The sequence below is a fragment of the Carassius carassius genome, chromosome 9, assembly GCF_963082965.1.
Source record: "Carassius carassius chromosome 9, fCarCar2.1, whole genome shotgun sequence".
NCBI classification, from domain to species: domain Eukaryota; kingdom Metazoa; phylum Chordata; class Actinopteri; order Cypriniformes; family Cyprinidae; genus Carassius; species Carassius carassius.
Window position 1 is genome coordinate 33,480,251 of NC_081763.1, and position 26,818 is coordinate 33,507,068.

Consider the following 26,818-nt stretch of genomic DNA (forward strand, 5'->3'; position numbering starts at 1 on the left):
CACTTTGTTAAACATTTTATTAGTCATTTCATTTTGCATATATTGCATTTATATTCATATAGTTATTTCTGAAAAAATAACTTCAGCACGTAAGAAACTAAACAAAAGATTTTGAACATAAGAAATATATACATATTCACGTCATATTCGTATATATCTCTTAATTTGCTTTATAAATGCCATAGATAACTCTTTTGGAAAAAAAACTCACAAAAAAAAATAGAAAAATTGTAAATAAATTACAAACAAATGTAAAAATACACCCAGTCATAGCATTTAGACAGAAATCTAAACCCCGCCCACCCCCCCAAATGAAACCAATGGAAATGACAGAATAAATCATGAAGCTGATGTTCACATTTCAAATATCAAGGAGGGACATCACAACAACAGTCTCACCCAAACATCTCACCAATTTTTTTTAATACAATCTTTAAACTACATTTCCAAGCTATAGTTCAAACATAATTGGCCATTAAAGGGCGAGTAAAGGACCTTTAGCATCTAGCATATAGCGTTTACTGTGAGGCATTACAGGAGTTTCCAAAGATCCGGTGCGTAAAGTGCAATGCTGCTGGACTGGACTGAAGGGAACGCTGAGGGAGAGTGATGTCATAAAGGAAGCCAGCATTGGCTTCTACCTTCAGGAAGATTCTAGAACGCCAGCCTCCATACTAGCTCAATAAAACGCTTCACAAAACACAGCCACTGCAGTCCGAATATATGAGGTAACATTCATAGTCCTAGAGTGGAGAATACAAAGTTCAATTTTCACTGTAGCATCACTTCAGAACCACCACTTACGACCTTAGGAACATAAAAATAGCGTTAAATTCAACATACGTCTCTGTGCTGGCAAGCTCTTTGGAGTGTCTCCACACCAATGACCTTTAATCTCGTGTCCTATCCCATTCAAAGACACTCAGTGGTTAATCAAAACCTCCAAGGGTTACCTTCATGCACTTCCTACTGGGAACCCAAGTGTGAAACCAATCAGACTTCAGCAACAATCCTGCAATCAATCATTCTGCCTGTTTGTCTTCGGTGTCTGAACTAACGAGATCTGGGAGTATGAAAATATGCATCAATTCTCAATATGACTCACTAGGAATGGGTTTAAACACTTGCTGGTTTCATCAGGATATGACTTAATGTGTTCAAACTGAAAAGGAGAATCCTAAAGATAAAGCAATGTAGTAGACGTGAGCTGCCTCTTAATCATCAGCTCAAGAGCACAAGACCCATGTCAGTTCAGAGAACATAAAATTACCATAAATAATCAATTATGACCACTGAGGTGTGACCAAACTGTTAACGTGGCTGTAATCTCCAGGGTGTTGTATTTCTGAACATAAACACCATCCAAAAATCCCTTTTAGACATCTAGAATCTTCTGTAAGAATATTAGCTTTTTCCCCCAGTCAATTTTAAAAAGTAGCATTAATCAAAGCAGATTAGAGAGACAAATATTTGGGCAATAAAGTGACTCATTAGTGAAAACAACAAACGCAAAAACACCTGTGCAACAGGAGGTTGGTTACTCCAAGAGATATTCATAAAAAATAAACAACGTCATGAAACCAGAAACAAATGAAGGGAAAATAAATCACAAGTAACACTCAATTAGTAGTCATAATACTCTTGATTTATCATGGTGGTAAGTTAATGATTTATGGAGGGAAGAAAAAAAATGTCCTCAAGGAAAGCGTTTCAGCACTGGGATCTCTTCAACTCTGAGACTTTAATTGGCCAGTACCACAGGTTGGAAGGCCTGGCCGGAGTACTGCAGGTTGTATCCGAGTCCTTCCACAAATGGAGGTTTATCTATGAAGGAAATCCCACTGTTGCCTCCAATGATTCCCACAGCCTGTCCTGGTTGTGGACTGGAGAATGGATCAAAGGAGGCTTGTGGGTGTGGAGCCTGGAATGGCGCCATTGATGGACCTTCGACATCAAAGTAGAGGGGCCTCTGGGAAGCGGGAAACACAAACTCTTTGGCATTAGGAGACAATTGGCTTGGGATGGGTCCAGCTAGAGAGTGCATGGAGAGGGAAAGGGGTTTGTGCTTGACCAGCCCCGGTGGGGAGATGGTGCTTGGGGAGCACGTGATCATCCTCTGTTGCGGAGCTGTGACAACACCAGAACCGGAGGCAACTCCAGGGTTCCCGCACTTCATCTTAGTGGAGCCAAATTTGGTAGCGGCGAAGCTGGCTGTGGTGAAGGTTATCGGCTGAGGTATGGGCCGCGAGTTGGGTGTAGAGTACAAAAGGCTGCTGCCTGGTGGTGAGGGGGTAGATGTGTTGGAGGAATGAGTGCTGGGATTGGTGGGAGTGCTGGGAGTGGTGTAACCGAACAGTCCCGGGCAAGATGAGGTAGAAAGAGGAGCTGGCGAACTGGAGTGTGACTGTAGCATAACCGGCGACACCTGGCCACCGATGGGAACAAACACCTGAGCCTCTGGGTTAAAGCCCAGACTCCTGACATCCTCGAACTCCAAATCTCCTTTGAGAGCAACGTCGGACCTTTCGGCGTCACCCCCTAAACCTGGGAGATCTTCTGTATAGAGGACTTTCACAGCACCCTTCTCCCCAATCTGGTAGGACACCTCGTAAGGATCAATCCAAATACTGAGCTCGGGGGGAACATTGGCACGGACCTCCTCTGTGTCCAGACCGCTCCTCCTGGCTGCCAGCTCCACCACAGGGTCCCTGGGAGCTCCCAAATGCAGGCAGCGGAAGGCAGAACCACGTAAAGGAGCTTCAGGGTACCAATGCCCTTCAAAGCGGGACACCAGGATACGCTCCAACTCCTCACCAAACAGATCCGCCCTACGGCGCGGGAGCTTGTTGTACAAGTAGGAGACGATGAAGTTCAATGCAACTTTAACTTCCAGATGCATGATGAATTTGATTATGTCTTGAAAGTTCCTTCAGTTATAGAAATTTATGGCTGTCCTATCATCTCTTGCATATATCCAGGTGAAAGCCTTTAGTCTTAAACGTCAATTTAAAAGCAAGGGCCTCTGATTTTGGATTGTTGCTCAGAATTCGCTTAAAAGTGATTGTCAGAGACCAGTTGATCTTTAAAAATCTTCACCCTGAAGCACTGATGTATGAAGACTGGACAGCAGCTTTCTAAGATCCAGTTTCGTCAAAGCCTCTAGAAAGACAAAGACACACCAGTTAAACATGATATTAATACACAGTTTGACTGTAGATGCTGAGGCCAAGGAACCAATCTGTGATTATCTTCATGAAATCCCTCATTTGTCCCTCTGGCTAAAGCACTTAGGATTACATGTGCAAAGAGAGGGAAATTTGCCACCAAATGCACCCATCCACTCACACTAGCTCAAAGAAACACTAAGAGGGAATGTTCTACAAAGATATATAACTTCAAGCTCAGTGAATATCATTTTTGTCCCAATAGTGGAAGCTTCTTACTTTTGACTGTGCCAGAGTATACACTTTACAAACAAACCACTGGTTTGTGGTTTATAGTTTACCTGCACCTAAAATGACATGCACTTACTGTAATAAATTCTACGTAAATTAGCTAGAAATTAAACCATCTGAGGGGAAACCCTGTAAACTGCTGATAAAATGGTGCTGTTGAAGGAAGGAGTTAAAAACTACACTTCCCGGCATGCACCACGCCGCCGCCTTTGACGTCATCACCGCGCGTGTAAATGTTGATGTGACGCCTCCGCATCTTCAAAAAACTGATAAGCTCCGTTAAAGCCCGTTTTATAAATACACCGCCCTTGTTGGATTTCTAACAGAGGCGGATCCACGATGAGCTGTAGCAGATTTGAGGACAGTAACCGCTGGTAAACGTCATGAAACGGAAGATTCTTCAGAAAAGAGACGCGTTAAGTAGTGCACTTAAATACCAGCACTGTTATTTCATAAAAAAAAATATTAAAATTAAAACGCGGTTTAGATATATGGGCATATGTTAAGTAATTCTACGTTTTCCTTGTGCAGTTATCTTCTTTAAAATGCATGACATTTTTAGAAATAATTATAATCTCAGTTCGAGGTTTCATGCTCTCATTTAATACGTGATGGAATTACTAATTGATAAACTAAACGAGAAGTGTATCCACCTAAAAAAATAAAATAAAATAAAAATCATGTCGTGTTTTCAATGTCACTCAATGTCAGAGTTTGACCGAATGCCAGAACATAAACAGTGACTGACAGAATATTGTTCCTTAACCATTATCCACAAGCCTAGATGTTTTGTTTACACCCCCATCAGATAACACACCCAGGGGGTTCACATCACCTCCAAAAATGACACCAGCTTCATCAAAACACCAAACAAATAGTTCCCTCTTGACTTTATAATGTTCAACTTGGACTACAGAATTGAACCAAACACTATTATCTAACACAACACACTCAAACATGATTATAATAGTGCTGCATGGCAACAAACAACTGAAGCAGATGCTGGGGGTTCCCTCAAAGAAACTTACTTTTATTTTAAAATAACTTAACTTACGGTTTTCCAGTTAACACACACACACTTGAATTAGAACAGCGTGTTCCATGAAGTGATGACTGACATGACTGATATGAAATGAGCTTATAAATGTCCAGCAGCTGTTAGCCGCTGACAGCAGAGGAATAATCAGCTTTAGCAAACCTTTGGCCTGTTATGGTCTCCTCAGCACACCATTAAAGACAAGGACATCTGTGCAAACACGAATTCAGCAAGAACTCAAACAGGGTTACACGCAAATACCGCACATATCATCAAGTAGAGTCATAATATTGTGTCTTTAGATGTGTTTCTTCTTGACAATCTAAAATTAACAAATCATTCCAAAAAAATAATAAATAATAATAAAAACAAAGATTGAATATGTAGCTACGTTCAACATCAAGTCCAGCACCAATCAATTCTGCTGTCACGGATGAAAACAGTCAGTAATTTAAATAGAAATGAATCAAGTACTTACTGATTAAAAGCTCTTGTTTCTATCCTGCGCATATTATCTCCATTAATTACACAGATATCAGAAATGATTCGTGCTTGAGGCTTTGAAGAAATCCTTCACAAAGAATCGCTGCCTTGTGTCGCGTTTTGACTGAAACGCACTTGTATTTTGATTAATTTTAGGTTTAATTTATCTCATGTCACGGCGTGACGCTCCCCTGCTCGCGTGCGCGTCCGTGGAAACTTCGGTTTGACAGCCTCGCGCATTTATATCGCTCCGCCCTGCGCTATGACGTATTTTCAGCTGGAACTACTTACTGATTAGATCTTGCGCAATAATTCAACCCACCCAGATGAGTGAGCGGCCACTAGTTTGTTAAGACGCTCTAAGCTCAATTAAACTTGATTTTATATATATATATTGAGTATTATATATATATATATATATATATATATATACGTGATTTTGCAGGCGAATAAATCAGTTTACTTTAAATATTTTAGTTGTCTAGCTGTTTTATTATCCATAATGTTAAAATCATACTTATTTGACATTTTATTTGATATTTCTAAGACACGTTTATTTCTCTTCGTCTGTAATTAATCAGGCGAGGCTGTGCTGCAGAAGGCTAAAAATAAAAGATGTCATAGCAACAGTGCAGCCATTGGCTGGCGCGAGCTGGGGGCGTGGTGACGTCGATTCAGCGCGTGACAACGTGCATGATGGGAATTGGAGTTTCCAGACAACATATCGAAGCAATGCGAGCTTAAGGTTTATATTTTTTCATTCATTCATTTATTTAATTTCTTTATTTTGTATTAAAGTTATATGAAATTAAAAACAAATTAAATGTAACTTGACGTCGACCTAAAGACAACCCAAACACAAATAATCATAGATCCAAAGAAAATCTTGTAATTTTTGGTTTAAAACTCTTCACTGGCTTTTAGAATATTTTCCATTCAGAAAATAGATTGGATTTTTAAGAGTTAGTGTATGACATACTTTAATGGCGATACTATATGTGTGTGTGTGTGTGTATAATTTAGGATTATTTTTTTGGAATTTATTATTTGTTAAAATGTCAGATATGTGGTTTACCATCAACATGACACATCTGATAATACGTTTCATCATTTCTACTGCTATGAGACAGTGTGTACCATCTAAACATCTCATTTCAGTCCAAATGTTCACATGCTTGCTAAAACATATCTGTTGTACAATTGCCCTTTTAATGGCTTTTATATGCAGGAGCTGCACTCAACTAAGTGCCTCAACATTTACAGTCTCTGATTTATTTCTGACAGACCAACCTGTTCCTGAACATTGAATCTCTCTCCTCTTTGAGGTGAGGTTTGAGGAACGTCAGTGGACAGCGGGAATGTAAACAAGCATAGATGAGACGAGGCAAGGCATTAAGTTATGACACTTATAAAATGCCAGTCACAATATCTTAAAAATCTTAAATATTATGATGAAATCTCTTTATTAGCCTACATTTTATGAACTCGTTTAAGTTTTTTTATATTTTTTATATGTAATATCAGCCTTAGAAGTAAAACCACCTCAATAAAACATAAGAAACTTAAGAATTAAGGGCAATGGAGAGGATTCATATATATTTTGTTTGAGGCGTCTCAGGTGTCATAAAAATGTTTTTCAGAAACAGTTTTAAATTTAAATGTAGAAACACACATTAGATTTTAGTCATTATTCTTTGAACTGAGCACTAAACAGTGAATTTGAACACATGAAATATGTAATACATTAATATCACATGTAAATATTAATAAAACTGTTTTGGAAGCGTCACAATCCTTATTATGTTCTGACATTATTTGGACCTTGATGGACACAAACCAATTATGCATGAATGATGAATTATCAGTCTGACATTAATATAAAACACTTGATTTCAAAACCAAAATGTACATCTTTGTGTGTGTGTGTGTGTGTGTGTGTGTGTGTGTGTGTGTGTGTATATATATATATATTAGGGGTGTAACGATTCACAAAATTCACGGTTCGGTTCGATACGATACACTGGTGTCACGGTTCGGTTCGGTATGGTTCGGTACGTTTTAGATACAGCAAAAAGAAAAAATTGGCAGATAAATTTCCTTGATTTTTATAAAAATGTTTAATTTATTAAAATTAACAAAGTATGTTTTTTTTTTACATTGAACAATGATGGAGCTATTCTTTACCCATCTTCTATGGTGTTTTCTTAGCAGCATTTTGTATAAAACAAAAACAGCTCCTTATAAAAAAAAATTAAAATGTTATAGTTATGAACAAATACAAAGATGTAACTTTTTATATGGAACTCTATAACTCTTTATATTGAGTGTGTTTTTACTCAATTGGTTCTCTATAGGGCTTATGTTTTTTGGAACAAAGCAGGAATTACGGTCTGTCTGAAATGGGCTCGTGAAGGAATATTGTAACGGGGCTCAATTACATTAAGCATGTTCTTAAAACCTACGTTTTCCACTACAGAGTAAGGCGCTCGCTCACTCAGTACGTGCTGAAGGCTCGTTGCAAAATGGCTAATGCGTTTAACAGACCAGAAATAGAAGATCCTTCAATAACCAACAGGTCTGGTGTTTGGGTGCACTTTGGATTCCCTGTAAGCTATAATGGTGATGATAGAATCAATGGTAAATAGTAAGGTCTCATATCCGCGGCTATAACGTAAATGTAGCCTACCGATCGCCGTGGTGATGTCTTTTGCCCTGTTTGAATCCGTTGGTAATGTCTGTCTAAATGCTGCGGGGATAGTTTGTTGCTTGTATGTTTCTCTTTTTTTCCGTCTTTTCCCAGATACTGACACACTAAGGTGATGTCAGCGTAAATGAGTAGACATGTTTCAAGTATTCCCGCTGGTGTTTTTTTTTATTTTTTATTTTTTTATTCCCGCTGGTTTAACCCTAGATGCGACATACCGTTGTTTTATTTATCCACCACTCTCTTGCCATCACCATTATAGCTTACAGGGAATCCAAAGTGCACCCAAACACCAGACCTGTTGGTTATTGGAGGATCTTCTATTTCTGGTCTGTTTGGCCATTTTGCAACGAGCCTTCAGCGTGTATTACTGAGTGAGCGAGCGCCTGACTGAGTAGCCTAACATAAACATATAAGTTGGTGTTTTTTTCTTCTTCGGGGGTGTCAGGGGCGTTGCCTGTTACGTCGTTTGGGTTATTGGGCTACCTTGTTGAACGCATATCATTATATTTCACAATTTTCTTTATTTTCCAAAATATAATTAATTAGTCCAACGAACCATTCGGTCCATAATGCGTACCGCGTACCGAAACGAAAGCCTTGTACCGAACGGTTCAATACGAGTACGCATATCGTTACACCCCTTATATATAGTACAGACCAAAAGTTTGGAAACATTACTATTTTTAATGTTTTTGAAAGAAGTTTCTTCTGCTCATCAAGCCTGCATTTATTTGATCAAAAATACAGAAAAAAACAGTAATATTGTGAAATATTATTACAACTTAAAATAATAGTTTTCTATTTGAATATACTTTAAAAAAATAATGTATTCCTGTGATGCAAAGCTGAATTTTCAGCATCATTCCTCCAGCCTTCAGTGTCACATGTAACATCAGTCTATCACATGATCATTTAGAAATCATTCTAATATTCTGATTTATTATGAGTGTTGGAAACAGTTCTGCTGTCTCATATATTTGATCAATAAAAGGTTAAAAAGAACTGCATTTATTCAAAATTAAAAATTCTAATAATATATTTTCTTTACTATCACTTTTTATCAATTTAACACATCGTTGCTGAATAAAAGTATTGATTTTATTAAAAAAAAGAAAGAAAAAAATTACTGACCCCAAATTACTGACCAGTAGTGTATATTGTTATTACAAAATATTTATATTTTAAAAACAGCTTCTTTTTCTTTTCTTTTCTTTTTGTTTAATTTTTATTCATCAAAGTATCCTAAAAAAGTATCACATGTTCTGAAAAAATATTAAGCAGCAGAACTGTTTCCAACTTTGATAATGAATCATCATATTAGAATGATTTCTAAAGGATCATGTGATAATGATCCTAAAAATTCAGCTTTGCATCACAGAAATAAATGATAATTTAAAGTATAATAAATTTAAAAACTATTATTTTAAGTTGTAATAATATTTCACAATATTTCTGTTTTTTCTGTATTTTTGATCAAATAAATGCAGGCTTGATGAGCAGAAGAAACTTCTTTCAAAAACATTAAAAATAGTAATGTTTCCAAACTTTTGGTCTGTACTGTATGTACACACACACAAACACTTAAACAGAAAATATATATTTTATATTTTAATGTAAGATTAATTAATATTAGTTCATTAATACTAGTTTGTATGATTTATTTTGCAAGTGTTTATTATTTTTTTTTTTTTGTGCAACATTTACAAGCATAAAAGACAATAAAAAAATATTATTAAAAAAGTAGAGATTCTGACACGAAATAAAGCGTATTATGCATTTTTATGTAAGTATTACACCACAAATAGTCCTGCAAGCAATTTGGCTTTTAATTCTTAAAACAGAATTTAAACGTGTCCACATCACGTGACGTCAGTGCCGTAAAGCGCCAGCGGCTGTCGTGATTCGGCCCATGTGGGTAGCTGTTGTCACTCGGTAAGCTCGAATCATGAGAGATTATGGGTTATTAATAATGTAAATGTATGAACCGGAGGAGCTGGATAACATTTGTCTGCACACAAACACGGGCTGCTGAGGGTTCAGGTGTAAGGAGGGGTAATATGACAGAAAACCCGCAGCAACATCTCATCCCAGAGCCAGAACGAGTGACAGATTCATAGATCAGAAGCTGATAGATGTGATGCGCGCGGTCTTTACAAGATCTCGGGTGTGCAGCAGCTCGCAGCGCGTCCTTTAGTCCGGTTTCCGCGTGTTGAGAGCTCGGCTCGGTTCTGGTTCTGGTTCAGGATGTTCGTGCTGGTGGAGATGGTGGACACGGTCCGGATCCCGCCCTGGAGCTTTCATCGGCAGCTGAACGAAGCGATCGCAGAAGAACTCAACAAGAAACTCGCCAACAAGGTGAGCAGAGACCCAGACATCAACATATATATATATATATATATATATATACACATATAAAACTTTACAGGAGTGTCTTCTGCTCATCAAGGCTGGATTTATCTGATCAAAAATACAGAAAACATATTGTGTGAAATATTATTATAATGTAAAATAACCCTTTTTTTCATTTTATTTTAACATACATTAAAATCTAATTCATTTCTGTGATTTTTCAGCATCATTCCTCCAGTCTTCAGTGTCACATGATCTTCAGAAATCATTCTAATATGCCGATATACTATCAGTGTTGAAACTGTTGTGCTGCTCAATGATTTTTTTGGAAACTGTGATACTGTTTTTCACGATACTTTGATGAATAAAAAGTTAAAAATTCAATTCAATTCAATTCAATTCAAGTTTATTTGTATAGCGCTTTTTACAATACAAATCGTTACAAAGCAACTTTACGGAAAATTATGTTTCTACAATATTTAGTAGTAGCTAGTAGTTTGTGCACGTTTGACAGGATTTTAGAAAAATAAGAATAATACAAGACGTAGTCAGCTAGATGATGAACTATCAATATTATTAATTAATAGTAATTATAGGATGCAGTCACACATGTAGCAATAATTGTTAGTTCTGTTTGTTGATTCAAGGTTAGCATCATCTGGGGTCCTCTGAGGGTCAGCATCATCTCTTCTCATGTGTTCTGGATCCAGACTGGAGCTTGTGTAAATCCCGTGGCAAAACATAGAAACAAAATAGAGACATCATTAGCATAGCTGCTGATCCAACAAAGTAAAATTAGTTTAACCCAAGCTAAAGAATAAAAATGCAGATGCAACTACACTCACAATTTAAGAGATACATTATTCGAATGCTTGGCGAAAGAGATGCGTTTTTAATCTAGATTTAAACAGAGCGAGTGTGTCTGAACCCCGAACATTATCAGGAAGGCTATTCCAGAGTTTGGGAGCCAAATGTGAAAAAGCTCTACCTCCTTTAGTGGACTTTGCTATCCTAGGAACTACCAAAAGTCCCGCGTTTTGTGACCTTAGGGTGCGTGATGGGTTGTGGCGTGGTAGAAGGCTAGTTAGGTACGCAGGAGCTAAACCATTTAGGGCCTTTTAGGTAAGTAATGATCATTTGTAACTGATACGGAACTTAATAGGTAGCCAGTGCGGAGACTGTAAAATTGGGGTAATATGATCATATTTTCTTGACCTGGTAAGGACTCTAGCTGCTGCATTTTGGACTACCTGTAGCTTATTTATTGACGAAGCAGGACAACCACCTAGAAGTGCATTACAATAGTCCAGTCTAGAGGTCATGAAAGCATGAACTAGCTTTTCTGCATCAGAAACAGATAACATGTTTCGTAGCTTGGCAATGTTTCTAAGATGGAAGAATGCGGTTTTTGTAACATTGGAAATATAATTTTCAAAAGACAAATTGCTGTCCAATATAACACCCAGATTTCTGACTGTAGAGGAAGTAACAGTACATCCGTCTAGCTGCAGATTGTAATCTACGAGATTCTGTGTGGTGTGTTTTTTGGTCCAATAATTAATATCTCTGACTTATCCGAATTTAATTGGAGAAAATTATTTGTCATCCAATCTTTTACATTTTTAACACACTCTGTTAGCTTAGATAATTGGGAAGTTTCATCTGGTCTCGTTGAGATATATAGCTGAGTATCATCAGCATAACAGTGGAAGCTAATTCCGTATTTTCTAATAATATTACCAAGGGGCAACATGTATATTGAAAATAGAAGGGGACCTAGGACGGATCCTTGTGGCACTCCATATTTTACTGATGATAAATGAGATGACACCCCATTTAAGTAAACAAAATGGTAGCGATCGGACAGGTAGGATCTAAACCATCTTAGAGCCTGCCCTTGAATACCTGTATAGTTTTGTAATCGATCTATGAGTATGTCATGATCTATGGTGTCGAACGCAGCACTAAGATCAAGTAAGACTAGAAATGAGATGCAGCCTTGATCTGACGCAAGGAGCAGGTCATTTGTAATTTTAACAAGTGCAGTTTCTGTGCTATGGTGGGGCCTAAAACCTGACTGAAATTCTTCATACAGATCATTTTTATGCAGGAAGGTGCTCAATTGAGCAGACACAACTTTTTCCAAAATTTTAGACATAAATGGAAGATTTAAAATAGGCCTATAATTTGCCAGTACACTAGGATCTAGTTTTGGTTTCTTAATAAGAGGCTTGATAACCGCCAGCTTGAATGGTTTTGGGACGTGACCTAAAGATAACGACGAGTTAATGATATTGAGAAGCGGTTCTTCGGCTACAGGTAACAGCTCTTTTAGTAATTTAGTGGGTACAGGATCTAATAAACATGTTGTTGGTTTAGATACAGTGATAAGTTTATTTAGCTCTTCCTGTCCTATATTTGTAAAGCACTGCAGTTTATCTTTGGGTGCGATGGATGAAACTGAAGTGTTAGACGCTGTAGAATCTACATTTGCTATTGTATTTCTAATGTTATCTATTTTATCAGTGAAGAAATTCATAGTCATTAGTATTTAACGTTGGTGGAGTATTTGAATCAGGTGGCGTCTGGTAATTTGTTAATTTAGCCACTGTGCTAAATAAAAACCTTGGATTGTTTTGGTTATTTTCAATGAGTTTGTGGATATGCTCTGCCCTAGCAGTTTTTAGAGCCTGTCTATACCTGGACATACTGTTTTTCCATGCAATTCTAAAAACTTCCAAGTTAGTTTTTCTCCATTTGCGTTCAAGACTACGAGTTACTTTCTTGAGAGAGTGAGTATTACTGTTATACCATGGTACAGTACGTTTTTCTCTAACCTTTTTCAATTTGATGGGGGCAACAGCTTCTAATGTATTAGAGAAAATAGTGCCCATGTTGTCAGTAATTTCGTCTAATTCATGTGTATTTTTGGGTACAAATAGCAGTTGAGATAGATCAGGCAGGTTATTTGTGAATCTGTCTTTGGTGGCTGGAACAATAGTTCTGCCCAGACGGTAACGCTGAGACATATAGTTAATATCAGTTATACGCAGCATGCACGATACAAGGAAATGGTCTGTAATATCATTAAAAAGAAGAGAATGTATATAAAATAGAAATATTTTTAACAATATACACTACTGTTCAAAAGTTTGGGGTCAGTAAGTGTTTATTTTTCCTTTTTCTTTTTTTAAAGAAATTAAAACTTTTATTCAGTAAGGATGTGTTAAATTGATAAGAAGTGATAGCAAAAATGTATTTTGTTAGAAAAGATCTCTGTTTTGAATAAAAGCTATTCTTTTAACTGTTTATACATCAATGAATCCTGAAAATTATTAAATTTTCCAAAATAAATAGATAAATAAATGGCAGCACAACTGTTGCCCACATTGATAACTCTAATAACAAATCAAATAAATGCAGCCTTGATGAGCAGAAGGTGCTTAGAGTCGTTCTCAAAGACATTCAGGTCTTATAACCCATCGAGCGTGCTGTCCCGAGCCCGTCTAACGCCTCCCTCCCTCCGTCTGCAGGTAGTGTATAAGGTGGGGTTGTGTGTCTGTCTGTATGACATCACTAAACTGGAGGACTCCTTCATCTTTCCTGGAGACGGAGCGTCTCATACTAAAGGTGCTGAGCTCTTACGTCTCTGTGTCTCGCCACATTCACTCCAGCAAAACCTCATTCTCTCTCTCTCTCTCTTTGTCTCTCTCTCCCTCTCTGTGTGTGTGTGTGTCTCCTCTCTCTCTCTCTCTCTCTCTCTCTCTCTCTCTCTCTCTCTCTCTCTCTCTCTCCTGCAGTTCACTTTCGATACGTGGTCTTCCACCCGTTCCTGGATGAGATCCTGGTTGGGAAGATTAAAGGCTGCAGTGCTGAAGGTGTTCATGGTGAGAGAGGACACCAACAAACAAAAAACTGAAGTTATCTTCTTGTGTTCTTCAGTGGGGGGGCTTTTATTGTTAACTAAAATCATAACCATAAAAAAAAATGGTCATAACTTGAAATAAAATAAAATGTTAACTGAAGTAAAATGTATTTAAAAAATTCAGCTAGTTGCCAACATTCTCATTTTCATTTCAAGTAGTACAAAAACAAAAAAAAAGCTACATATTAGATGTTACCGAAAATAAATATTAATTATACACTTAAACATTTTATTTCAGCTAGTTGAGAAGAAAACATTTTATAAAGATGAAAGACAATAAAGTCGAAATGTTTCAAGAATAAAGGCAAAATGTTCCGAGAATAAAGTCGCAATGCTACGAGAACGAAGTCGCAATGCTTCGAGAACAAAGTCAAAAATGTTTTGAGAACGAAGTCGCAATGCTACGAGAACAAAGCCAAAAATGTTTTGAGAACGAAGTCGCAATGCTACGAGAGCAAAGTCGCAATGCTACGAGAACGAAGTCGCAATGCTACAAGAACAAAGTCGCAATGCTACGAGAACGAAGTCGCAATGCTATGAGAACAAAGTCAAAAATGCTACGAGAGCGAAGTCGCAATGCTACGAGAGCGAAGTCGCAATGCTACAAGAACAAAGTCGCAATGCTACGAGAACAAAGTCGCAATGCTACGAGAACAAAGTCAAAAATGTTTTGAGAGCAAAGTCGCAATGCTACGAGAGCAAAGTCGCAATGCTACGAGAGCAAAGTCGCAATGCTACGAGAGCAAAGTCGCAATGCTACGAGAGCAAAGTCGCAATGCTACGAGAACGAAGTCGCAATGCTACGAGAACAGTCAAAAATGCTACGAGAGCAAAGTCGAAATGCTACGAGAGCGAAGTCGCAATGCTGCAAGAACGAAGTCGCAATGCTACAAGAACAAAGTCGCAATGCTACGAGAACAAAGTCAAAAATGTTTTGAGAGCAAAGTCGCAATGCTACGAGAGCAAAGTCGCAATGCTACGAGAGCAAAGTCGCAATGCTACGAGAGCAAAGTCGCAATGCTACGAGAGCAAAGTCAAAAATGCTACGAGAGCAAAATCAAAAATGCTACGAGAGCGAAGTCAAAAATGCTACGAGAGCGAAGTCGCAATGCTACGAGAGCGAAGTCGCAATGCTACGAGAGCGAAGTCGCAATGCTACTAGAATAAAATCAAAATGTTTCAACTTTATTCTTGAAGTATTACGACTTTATTCTCGTTATCGTAGATGTTTTTTTTTCAACATGGCACTAAAATGCCGACGTACCAAGGCAACATTTCTTATTTTCATTAGTTTCACATTTGTTTCATGTTTAACTTGTTCTAAAATGGAGGGAAAATATTTAAGTTGTATATTTTTGTTTTCGTATAACAAATGACAAAACCACAACAGAATTACCGAAAACTAAAAAAACGAAAAATAAAATAACAAAAATAATTCTAAATATTCATAAAAACTTTAATAGTATCTCAGTGACATCAAAATAAGTTTAATCCTAGTATATTCACAGTCGTGTCTTTATACTCCAGTAGATCGAAAACATCAGAATAATGTCAGATTCAGAATATGAAACTTGTTTGGAAATCAAAAATTAAAAGATCTTTGGAAAACGATTGCATTGGTGAATGAGTTTGTGTGCGTGTTTCACTTCCACAGTGAGCCTCGGATTGTTCGATGACATCATCATCCCACCGGAGTCGCTACAGCAGCCGGCTAAATTGTATCCTGAACTATCACATCTGCCAACACATTCACATTAAACTCTTATTAGTGTATGTGTAGCATCATCTCCCAGCATGCTCTGTTCCTTGACGGTTGTGCTAGCGACGAGGCGGAGCAGGTGTGGGTGTGGGAGTACGAGACGGACGAGGGCGCACACGACCTCTTCATGGACCAGGGCGAGGAGATCCGCTTCCGGGTGGTGGACGAGGTCTTCATCGACACCTCGCCCACTGGTCCCAGCACAGAGAAAGATGCTGCGAGCGCAGACACAGCGCCACCTGCAGGAGCGGAGGACAGCGCGCAGCAGAAAGAGGCTCCCTACACACTCATCGTGAGGATATTACACCTTTAATATGATCGCTGTTATGAGTGTAGAACCTGTTCCATCCACAAACATCTCTTGTTTTCTCCTGCAGGGATCTGTAAGTGAACCAGGGCTGGGTCTTCTGTCCTGGTGGAACGGTTAACAATATCTTTGTGTTATAAACATCAGCTGAAACTTCTCATAAGACTGCATGAACTTAAGTTCTGTGGACCAATCAGTGAGCAGCTGATGCTGACCAATGGAGGACGCTTAATAATGGAGACGTTTATTATGGTTTAAATGGGGCTAATGCATTGTAATTTAGATTTTTTTTTAAGGATTGTGATATTTTGGGTACAATTAAAGACTTGCTGTGTCCTACAGAATTTACTTTTTAGAGAAAAAAATGTGTTTAGCAAATGATATTTTTTTTTTTACTCTGAATGAAATATTTTTGTGTGATCCTTTATATATGGTTTTTGGATATTTTTTCTTTCCTTTGTTTGCCTGTTAAGGCATAATAATGGAATAAATAAAATAAAATAAAAATGTTAAAATTGTACTGACTAAAGTCTTATATATATACATTTTGTTAAATACATGTTGTATTTACATTTTCATATTGATGGAGTCAATTTCTAATTTATAAGACTGCTAAATTTATTTTCTTTTTATTTTCTCCAGAGTTACTGTATTTTGCAATAATATATAATAATTATAATAATAAGTATTTTCACCAACAAAAAAAGGTTTTCAGCCAGTTATTTCAATATTGTGCTGTAGTGTGTCAGGGGGATATAGCAGTTTACATTTACAAACATTGCTTTTGCAATTAATTGTAATAATCCAATGAGGTTTTTATTTGCACAAGGATCTTCCAGTCTGACTGGGATTACATGAAAAAACATAATGCATGCATAATTTCAGAAACATTTGTATAATTTTTTTTAAATATGTCTTTTTTTTAATCACAGCTGTCTCCACATTGTTATAATAGCCATTGTGCCAATGTAAGCATGTTTATTATATTTCCTGTAAAGTACTAGACACTACCTGCATGTGTCGTCAGATCAGATGACAGCTCTTTACAGAATCTCACTTGGCACGAGACAGAACTACTGTGGTGCGTCATCATCGGGACTCGGAAGCGCGCACAGACGCGGAACGGGGATCTCCTCCGACACACGAGCTCCTCATCTAATATAACGGTGATCCACGGGACGGGACGGAAGCGTCTGTCAGCTCCAGACAGTACGTTTCTGCTCTTTGTCCATTTATTTGGGCGTTTGTCTTTATTTATTTTGCTGTATTTAGTACTCTCGTAATGTGTGTACTATAGATAACCGTGCATATAATCTAACAACAGACATAAAATGATTAAACTGAGTGCTTGTTTATTTTAGGAGTGATCCCAACCTGTCGCACAGCTTTAGTTTATGTCCGGTCGTGTTTCAAACTTTAGCGCGCCCTAAACAATAGTTATTTCAAGCGCATTATTGCGCTGGTTCTCAAAATAATCGCATAATATGATGATAACGCCTCCACAGACGCTGTGTAGTCATCTGACGAGACTTTGGGGCACTGCCCTCCATCCGGCGGCTCTGACGTCACGAGGCCAGATTTTACGTCACACATTCAACTTGCGCGCGAACCCTACAGTCTGATCTCTTTAAGCTCTCGTGGAAGACAATGCATGCTATCGTGCCGTCTTGAATATAAACTTTCTCTTTCTCTCTCTTTCTCTTGCTCTCTCTCACACACACACACACACACACACTGTGAGAAAGATGAAGATTATTATTGCAGCATAGCAGTGATAAGTGCATTAGATGCGTTTTATTCATGCATTTTACAGATTTTCGATTGAATGATCCTAAAAATACCCATTGTATTTTCATTATGCGAAATATTTATTATTTGATTTCAGGGTGAAATATGAATCAGACGTAAATATGATCTTGGAGGGTTTTGTCCATTAAAGGAACACTCCACTTTTTTATAAAATAGGCTCAGTAAAAAAAAAAAAAAAAAGTTAAACATCCATAACCAGCTCAGACTCCATTGCAATATGAAAAAGTTTTATTTAAAACCATCAGACTCGTTCATAATTCATCACCAGACATTTTGCATTTGCATTTCACACGTAAATCCTATTACTCTTTCAGTTTTTCCTTTCTTCAGGAGTGTTAAAACTTTAAAATGTAACAAATTAAAACATAAAGATCCTCACTAAATGAGTTTGTTTAAAAGAATTAAGGTCACCTCATTTCTTAAATCCAGCACCGTTTACATCATTAGTGTAATTTTATGATATGAATCAATTCAAGTTAAAGTGCATTTATGCAATCAGACATGAAGCAATGATATATTTACACGACGGATCCTGAATAAGAAACACTGATGTCCGATTAACAAACGCTCAACGTAAGGAAGATCATAATAAATGCCCTGGAAATCAACATGGTGTTTCAGCGATGCTGGATTCTCTCAGGAATGATAATATCACATCTAAACTGATTCCTAATCTTAACCACATTAAAAGAGCGATTCAACAAACATAGATCAACTTTAGTTGGCGTTAGATCAGATTTGATCGTTTCGGGCGGTCATTCATTCATAAATATGCAGATTTTTCATCATCTTGTAAATATCTCAGAGTCAATCCGAGATCAGACGCACATTCACTTACTCACAAACATTTCAAATAAGATCACGAGACCATGACAAAACTGAAGCTTAGCGTGGAACAGACACGCTGTGATTGATCTGAGAAGGAGGTTACGTTCACACTGCACTTCTGATGTCACTCCTGATGTCTGATGGGGTTGATTAAAGCCACGTTCACACTACAGGATTACAGCAAGTACAGGATTAAATCCAAGTTTTCAATAAACTCTCCCTTAAATGCCTTTGCATCGCTTACTTCCTTTAAATATGTAAAGCACCATTAGGTGATGGAGCACACGAGGTAAACGTTGGTTAAAACGGCTGGTTTACAGCTTTGAGATGTCAAGCAGTCCTGTATTCTTTCATCATTCAGAGGATTGTTGTCACTCCGGAAATGTTGCAGTGTGAACGTGGCCACAGTAAAACGAGGGGAAATCTTTCTATGTAAAAGTAATATTTGAACATTCAAAGCGATTCTGTGCAGTCCCTTCGGTCTGCAGATCAGCAGAGGTGTGGTTTGGGTTGATCTGCATGTGTTTGCCCACAGTGACCAGCAGTGTGTGCAGATGGACGCAGACGCTTCACGACTCATTGGGCGGAGCGCTGAAGAACATCTCTCTGCAGAGCCTCGCCGTGTCTTCAGGGGAGCGGACGGTGAAACCGATGGTACGAGGGTCCTCGAAGATCTCATAGTCATTTCCACCCTGATCCGTGAACAAACATTACAAATAAATACACATAAACACACATTAATACAGATACACAGCCATTCAAATACGCACCAGCGAAGTTTCGTTGCCGAAAAAAAAGATGGTGTCCCATCCTTCCTGTTCCAGGACGTCCAGACAGAGGCGTTTGTCCCAGCCCTCCGGGAAGATGTCGAAACTGATCAAACCCCCTGCAGACAAAACACACCAAAGGAAAAGATTCATTTAAGATCGGTGTAACCTTGAGCATCAGTTTAACTACAACGCCTGAAGCGTTTATGTAGATAATGTTCAGTAAAGTTTTTAGATGTTTGCAAACCAGGTTTATCCACTAAATCAGATGCCCTCATACCGAACCCTGCCTTCCTAACACGAGCCAGCTGATCTGATCTGAACGGGTTTACATGAGTGGCAGGTACACATGGGTTTTAACTGGTTAAACAGGCTGCATCTCTGACTCTGGTTCATTGTTTACTAAGCATTAACCCTGTAAAAAAGAGTCCAAGAAAATCTAACACTTAGAGAATCTTTAAAAAAGTAAGTTTGCATATGTGTTTATGCCACTGAAAATATGAGGAAAACTGAGGAAAAATACGCAATTCGATGCAGACGCTGATATTTAAATCCACAAAAAAGTATGAAATTTAAATGCTTGTGATGTAAATCAGTAAGTTCTCTGTAACAGCATGGCAGATAAACGTAATTATATTAATAATCACTCTACATCTCACAACAATGTCTTAGTAAGATGAGTTTTAAATGCATAGTTTTATGATCAAAACATATTGAGCAATGCACAACTGATGACTGAATATACGTTTCTCTAAAAGCCTGAGAGATCATATTTGAGACTCATTAACTTTCTCTAAATAATGATAACTGGGTTATCAAGTAAAGGTGCATGTTTGTGCGGTTATACTAAAAGAGTTTTAACTTGCTACGCGTTGGACCTATCAATCTGGCGACAGAAGGCATGCAGTAGATTGAGTGCAACAGGATTTTCAGCGATGTTTATGATCAGAGTTCAGCGTAATATCACAAATGATACAGTAGGTTTCATAGGGTCAATCTGTCATTTAATGCGTTCCTCCAAAATAAACCCTCCCAGCGGCATCAAAGCAGTGAATCTGCAACCTATTACAGAGAATTTAACATGTTTACGAGCCCGAGGCTCATTCTCACAGTAATGACCCTTTTAGTCTTTAAGGCGATCTGTCTACAGAGAAGTGAACTAACTGCTGGTGATGGAAAACAGCCATTAAAACGGAATGATCTTCACACACACACACACACACACACACACACACACACACAGTTCATTAGTGTCCCTCCACTAGCATTCTAGCACTGGCTCAATGGTAGCTAAAGGAACAGCCAATCAGACTGCTTGATCATCTCACACCTCCCAAAAAAGAAAGAGACAAAGCCAGTGTGTACGAAACTGAGCTGTACTTTAGAGGCAAAACTACTGGAAACTGCCTCCAGACTTCAAAGCCAATGCCCATCCATGTGTGTGTGTGTGTGTGTCCATATGTGGCAAAGTAAACACTTGTTTTCTCTCACGGGTCATTGGTCTGTAAACACACACACACGAGCGCATCTGATAGCATTCACTTATCACATTGAACACAGATAACTTCCGTGTGTGTGTGTGTGTTTAATGTGCTGTGCAGATACAGACAGCTCTGTTTCAGCGTGGTTCATCTGCTTCGCATTACTAGAGAGCTGGTGATGTCATTTCCTGCTCACCTCTGGTGAACCGCAGACCTTTTCCTGCAAACTCTTCTTGCAGAGCCGCCACAAACTTCTCTCGTATCTTCTCTCTCTGCGGGACGCCACAGTTTGGATTATTTTATGCGTTAAGGTTTTAAATCAAAACAATCGATTTCTACGGACCGGTTCACACATTTCATTTGAACAAATCTTCAACATTTGACCAATTCTGGAAAAATAACTTGGTTCTTGTGAACTGAGAATACCTTGTCGATCTCAGAGAACTCGATTCGCTCTTCTAGCGTGCAGCTGCGTCCAATGGGCGAGATGTTGATCATGCCATTACGGAACTCAATGAACGTCCCTCTTAGAGAAAGAGATCTGTTTAAATGATTACGTTTGGTTGGCTGTACTGACATGACATTACAGGTGATCACACATCTCTGTTACCGTTTCTTGGGTAGCTTGATGAGCCCCATGTAGCTGAGACAGAAGTTGATGAGGTCCTGCAGTAACTCCTCGCCCAGATGATTCTGAATGGCCTGAGAAACAGATTGAACAATTCAATAAGACACCAATTTTGAATCAACACAGAGAATTCTAAAGTGTCACTAACGTTCTATAAAGAATTCCAATTTGGACTTCTAAGACATTTGAAATATTGAAGACATTTGAATATTTTCCCATTATCAATCACCTGTTTGGAGATGAGTTTGCCCTCTTTGTATTGCACGGTTCCATTTTCGGCGAAGATGTAGTCAAACTTGTGTATGACTGCAGCGAGAGAGAACATAACAAAACAACAGAATGAGACGCAATCAAAGCACTCTGTTCAGCATATCTTATCTTCATCCTGATGACCTTTACCTTGTTACACAACACACTTACTGATCCAAACAAGCTCATTTACACTCAGAGAGCTTTAATGTGAGGTCCACAGGAGTCCTGTTTGATCACTGACTGGATGACTTGATGAGGTCAAAGACACATCTGATCAGGTTCTGCTCTAATCTGAGTGTGAATGTGATTGGATCTGGTTCTGGAGTGTACCGTTTCAGATTAAATCCTGATCTCTTGGTTAATCATAATGACAACGACAATCATCAATCACTGATGATGACACAATGAACTGATCTAGATAACTGATAAGATCCAGAGAAGTCAAACAGAAAGTCAAGACTAAAATTAACACCTGCAGGTGAGATTAAACCACACATCTGAAAGATGACTTTTCTTCTTGACAGGAATGAAATTACATTGACATTTTGCATTTATGCATTTGGCAGATGTTTTTATCCAAAGCCACTTACATTGTATTTAAGGAATAGATTGTATCGTGCATTCACAGGAAATCAAACCCATGACATCTGTGTTTCCACCTCCATACATGGTGGAAGCCCCAGATGCCAGATCCTGGCAGAAAATATCTGTTTTGTCTGGTAATAGAATAATCTAATATCCTGACAGTCAGAATTGCATTAGCAGTCTTCTATCAGCCAAGAAGCCAGAGAAGAGCAGAAGCGGGAGAAAGAGTTCATTGAATTATTTTAATTGCGTCGGTTTCAATGCTCAGACTTCGTAATTATGGGATATCAGCTGTTGTGTTGATGTCCGAGTTAACTCTGTGATCCAGTCAAACCAGTTCCTCCACATTCTACATCTGACGCAATATCCAAAACCCATTAAACACGTGTTTGGATAATGATCCCAAAGACTGATGACCGTTTTTAGGGCAGATCATAAAGAAATGTGTGATTCTCTAACCTTCATCTCCTTCTCCGAGCTGTTCTGCGATTTTGGAATAATCTGATCCACCCACCACGCCGATCTTCACCTTTTTTCTCAAGGTCTGGAAGAACTTGTCCAGCTCAGGGTCGATCTTCTGCAGACACACACATAGTTACATCACCTCAGTGCCCCTGAAAACTGATCTACCTCTCCATTAAACAGTGGATGCAGCTGAGGTTTTGGGCAGACTAAATAGTCTAAATTTACTAGACATCATGTCTGCAGCCCTGTATGTTATACGTCACCTTTATGTTTTCCGCAGACGTTTAAGTGCATGTTACTCAAATTAATGGCGGTGTTGTTTACTGACTGGTTGTGTAACCAAACACACTCTGTGTCAGAGCTGCAGACTGTCATAGACTCACGCTATCACTGTACATGAAGTCATATCATCTGTGATTCATAACAGTGTGCTAGGAGGGTAAGAAAACTCCCAAATGTTTAATGAGGGAGTTTAACAGCATCATGAAGGTGTGGCTGATGAACAATTAAAGGGTCATGAGCAGCATTTTTTTATTATTATTATTATTATTATTATTATATTATAATGTTCTCTGAAATTCACTTGTGTTAGTGTGGTTTTAAACTTAAATTTGGGTCATGATGAAACAGTGCTCGTGTTTAGTTCTAGATATATGTTAAGGATCACAAGGAAGGCAATTTAAAGACTATTTTTCATAATTTACACTAGTGTCTTATAATCTTTTAATGTCATCTGTATGGTTCTGTTGATGGAGTAATTCTGTGTATTTTCTCTCCTCCTACTACAAGCGTGTATCAGTGGGCGGGGTTAAAGAGGCAAGGATGTAGAAGCTGGCTTGATCTACTCCTGCGGAGGCGGGGCTTAGCCACACTATTACGTCATAAAGTGGCGCAAGTCATTTTCTGAGTTTGGTTTCAATAAAAGCTGTTTTTAAACTAACAAGAATGTTTTGAGTTTTGAAACTTACATTTTGTTTTTATACATTGACCTGTAGGGGAGAACCAGGGCGAAAGTAACGCGGGACGAAAGTAACAAAGCGATTTTCTCAGAGCCTATTACTGCATTTGCATACCCAGCTATGACGGTATATTCAGCATTCAATCCTTGATGGAGCTGAGAAATATCACGTGATTTCCCCATCATTTCCCGCAGTTAGGTCGGTAAAACTGTTTTCGAGTACAAAAAGTAAATTATTGAAGCGGTAATTTTTTTTAATTAGTTGTGTTGTTTTTTTTGTTTCATGTGTCACAGTAATGATCAATCTACAGGTTATTTAGTGCTTTAACACATCCTAAAGTTTGCATTATCAAAGTTTTTTAGTATAAAAGTAAATCAGGTTTAAATGCCAGGAGTTCCTGTCGGGACAAAAGTAACAGTTGTTACTCTTGTCCCGCTACAGTGACAAGAAGTATTTATTTTGTTCCGGCACATGCTATTCTGTGAATTTCTGTGTCTTGCATCATTTATTAAAATGTTTATGTCATATTATACCAAAAGAATATGTCTGAGTGAGGGTCAGAAAGACAAACAGTGTTCTGGTTTTATCCAGATGTTTATGAGAGAGCGTTTCTGGACATAGAGGAACATCTGGGCAGCTCCTACCTCGCATTTACCTTAGTTATATTTAGGTTTTAGCCATACTTAGCTTTTACACCTCCAGCTATGCATTTGCAGTGTTTCCAGATGTTTTAATGCACATTTTGAATTTATGCATAAAAACAACTGGATGGAAACATGAATACTGTTACATTATGTTTAGAATTTATATTATGCCAATAATATAATTATTATATTGTACATTCTGTTGAAAAAATGTTTTATAAAAATACACTGAAATAAAAAAATAAAAAAATAAAGTTTGTACAGTCGGGTTTTGAGACATTTGATGAAACTTAAATTTAAAATAAAAATATAAATATGTAATTTAATATTTTTTTTTGCAAAAATAAAAGACATAATATGTTTGCAGTTACATATTAACAAGGTCATAGTCAGGTATACTTAATAAAAATAAGAGTAACAGAAAATAAATCTAGCTTATATTGTTGTGTTACTTTTAACCCACCTGTGTGTTACTTTCGTCCCAACCGATGGGGTCAAAAGTAACAATGTGCAACTTATGTTCAAATTGAAATTATACTGAAGCCTTTCTACATTTCTACAAAATACCACCTGGTATTGATAGACCAGACTTATGAGTAACTGACCACAGCAGAAATATATCTCTGTCTACAACATTATCTTTTAAAATTATGTTTTTCTGAAAAATGGTACTTTCGCCCCTGCTCTCCCCTATGTCAAAAGATCCAGGGGAATTCGATTTCTCAGTTCATGACCATTTTAATCAGTGAAACTGTCAAAACACAAGGCTACCCTGACAGTAGATAGATCTTTCACAAGAAGGATAATGATTTATGAATATTAGCATCCATACCTATGCTCCTCTCTTTAGCGCACACATGTTGTGTGGAAATGATCTCAGCTCGCTCTTTAAAGCGCGAAGATTTTCGGATTGGCTAGTGTTATCATCAAAGAGGTTAAAGTGATTTCAACAACACTGTCTTATCGCGTCTTGGTGTGAACGGGCTATTAACGTTGTAAAACCGTATTTTTTGTATATGTGTGTGTGTCTTAACGTTCTGTATAAGCTGTAAAGGTTATTTTTACTTTTCACTTTCAGCACTATAACGTTCCCACGAGTCACTGCTTCTACAGCGGAGGAAAGACTGATGATGCAACATCTGAGCACACTGATTCAGCTCATCTGACGTAAATACACAGTTCATGAGCAGAACGGCATGTCACGCGGCAGATTGCAGTAACTGCTCATGTAACAGAGCGAACCGAAGGAACACAGAATGTCGCATGTTGTGTTTAGAACGAACCATGAACGAACATTCCAAGAGCGTCGCGTGGGAAACATTGTCTATTGTGCAGAACGAGTACTGTACAAACACACACAAAAACACACTCACGTCACGAGACATGCTTCACCTAAACAGATCAGCGCAGCATATAGAAACATTATGTTCTCTTAATAGCAGAGAGGACGCACGTTTTAAATGTTATGCATAATCTGTTACAGTTAATATTATCTAATAAATATCGTGTTGATTTAAAAAAAAAAAAAGGATTTTATATAAATGAACAGCATCTTACCTCTCTCGGGTTTGTCAGCGTTCCGTCCACGTCAAACAAGCACAAAACATTTCGACCTCCGGCTAAAATAGACTTCATATCCATTTCTTCTAATCCAGCAATTGAAGTAGACATTTAAAATTTGAAAATAAAATCAATCAGGACAATACATATATTTAAATCAGAAATGACTCAAGATGAGTCAATGCATAAGAATATAACGAGACGCGGTCTCTCGTCTTTCATGAAACCGAAAGATAAAGAAGTGTATAGTGATGAGTCTTATTTCCCAAGGTTACAGTGCATACTGCAGGCTACATGATCACTGCTGAGGGTGGATGAATTCGCACATGTGGTTCTTTCTGCAGCACTCTCTGTCCTGGGCAGGGTCCGCTCCAGCCAATCACAAGCGCGGATCCTGGTCACATGCGCGAAGGGGGCGTTACCTCGCTGTGAGACGACGAGCTCAGAAGCGTCATAAACACAGTCAGTCAAACGCGTCGAGGAGACAGTTCGACCTCTCACCTACTTCATAACATCTCATCATAACAATAACAACAACAGAGGCAGAAAATAAATATGAACACAGGCTACAGAAAAACGTGTTTTCAAGTAACTGTGATTTACATTACATTTAGCAGGCGCTTTTACAACAGAGCAATGACATGCAGGCTAATAAATAAAAAAGGAATAGATAATTTAAATGTTGTAGATTAGGCTAGTCAAGGCCGCTTCTCCCAGCCTCTAGCTAAATAATAAAAAAATGGTGGACCATTAGGCAAAGGTAGGTGACCGCCTCGGGCCCCAAAAAGCCAAGGGCCCCCTAAAATGCTTTTAAATGCG

General features: G+C 38.1%; 3 protein-coding genes across 4 annotated transcripts; 1 reads left to right on the forward strand and 2 right to left on the reverse strand.

Moving 5' to 3' along the window:
* Positions 1-5,201, reverse strand: LOC132149667 (protein Tob2). Of its 2 annotated transcripts, XM_059559066.1 has the most exons (3): positions 4,970-5,201; positions 4,654-4,701; positions 1-3,159 (listed from the first exon to the last, which is right to left on the reverse strand). In XM_059559066.1, the coding sequence occupies exon 3, from the start codon at positions 2,897-2,899 to the stop codon at positions 1,742-1,744; it is 1,158 nt and encodes a 385-aa protein (XP_059415049.1). In that variant the 5' UTR covers positions 2,900-3,159; positions 4,654-4,701; positions 4,970-5,201; the 3' UTR covers positions 1-1,741. The 2 variants fall into 2 exon arrangements, with proteins under 2 accessions (XP_059415049.1, XP_059415048.1); XM_059559065.1 differs by lacking the exon at positions 4,654-4,701.
* A 4,347-nt stretch (positions 5,202-9,548) lies between these two features.
* On the forward strand, positions 9,549-16,266 carry LOC132148693 (DNA-directed RNA polymerase III subunit RPC8-like). The gene is made up of 6 exons (XM_059557392.1): positions 9,549-10,036; positions 13,564-13,660; positions 13,831-13,917; positions 15,610-15,673; positions 15,778-16,006; positions 16,092-16,266. Exons 1-6 carry the CDS (start codon positions 9,926-9,928, stop codon positions 16,140-16,142), a joined length of 639 nt encoding a protein of 212 aa, XP_059413375.1. The 5' UTR covers positions 9,549-9,925; the 3' UTR covers positions 16,143-16,266.
* Positions 16,267-19,126: 2,860 nt separating this feature from the next.
* On the reverse strand, positions 19,127-26,314 carry LOC132148694 (phosphomannomutase 1-like). The gene is made up of 8 exons (XM_059557393.1): positions 25,997-26,314; positions 22,831-22,948; positions 21,764-21,840; positions 21,517-21,608; positions 21,333-21,432; positions 21,103-21,178; positions 19,429-19,544; positions 19,127-19,350 (listed from the first exon to the last, which is right to left on the reverse strand). Exons 1-8 carry the CDS (start codon positions 26,108-26,110, stop codon positions 19,228-19,230), a joined length of 816 nt encoding a protein of 271 aa, XP_059413376.1. The 5' UTR covers positions 26,111-26,314; the 3' UTR covers positions 19,127-19,227.
* Positions 26,315-26,818: the final 504 nt, after the last annotated feature.

Coding starts and splice junctions, on each gene's coding strand:
- LOC132149667 (XM_059559065.1), bottom strand. CDS start 2,899: ATGCATCTGGAAGTTAAAGTTGCATTGAACTTCATCGTCTCCTACTTG.
- LOC132148693 (XM_059557392.1), top strand. CDS start 9,926: ATGTTCGTGCTGGTGGAGATGGTGGACACGGTCCGGATCCCGCCCTGG. Junction 13,918..15,609: donor CAGTGCTGAAGGTGTTCATG/GTGAGAGAGGAC, acceptor TCACTTCCACAG/TGAGCCTCGGATTGTTCGAT. Junction 15,674..15,777: donor CTACAGCAGCCGGCTAAATT/GTATCCTGAACT, acceptor CGGTTGTGCTAG/CGACGAGGCGGAGCAGGTGT.
- LOC132148694 (XM_059557393.1), bottom strand. CDS start 26,110: ATGTCTACTTCAATTGCTGGATTAGAAGAAATGGATATGAAGTCTATT. Junction 21,609..21,763: donor GCAAACTCATCTCCAAACAG/GTGATTGATAAT, acceptor TCTGTTTCTCAG/GCCATTCAGAATCATCTGGG. Junction 19,545..21,102: donor AGGTCTGCGGTTCACCAGAG/GTGAGCAGGAAA, acceptor TTTTGTCTGCAG/GGGGTTTGATCAGTTTCGAC.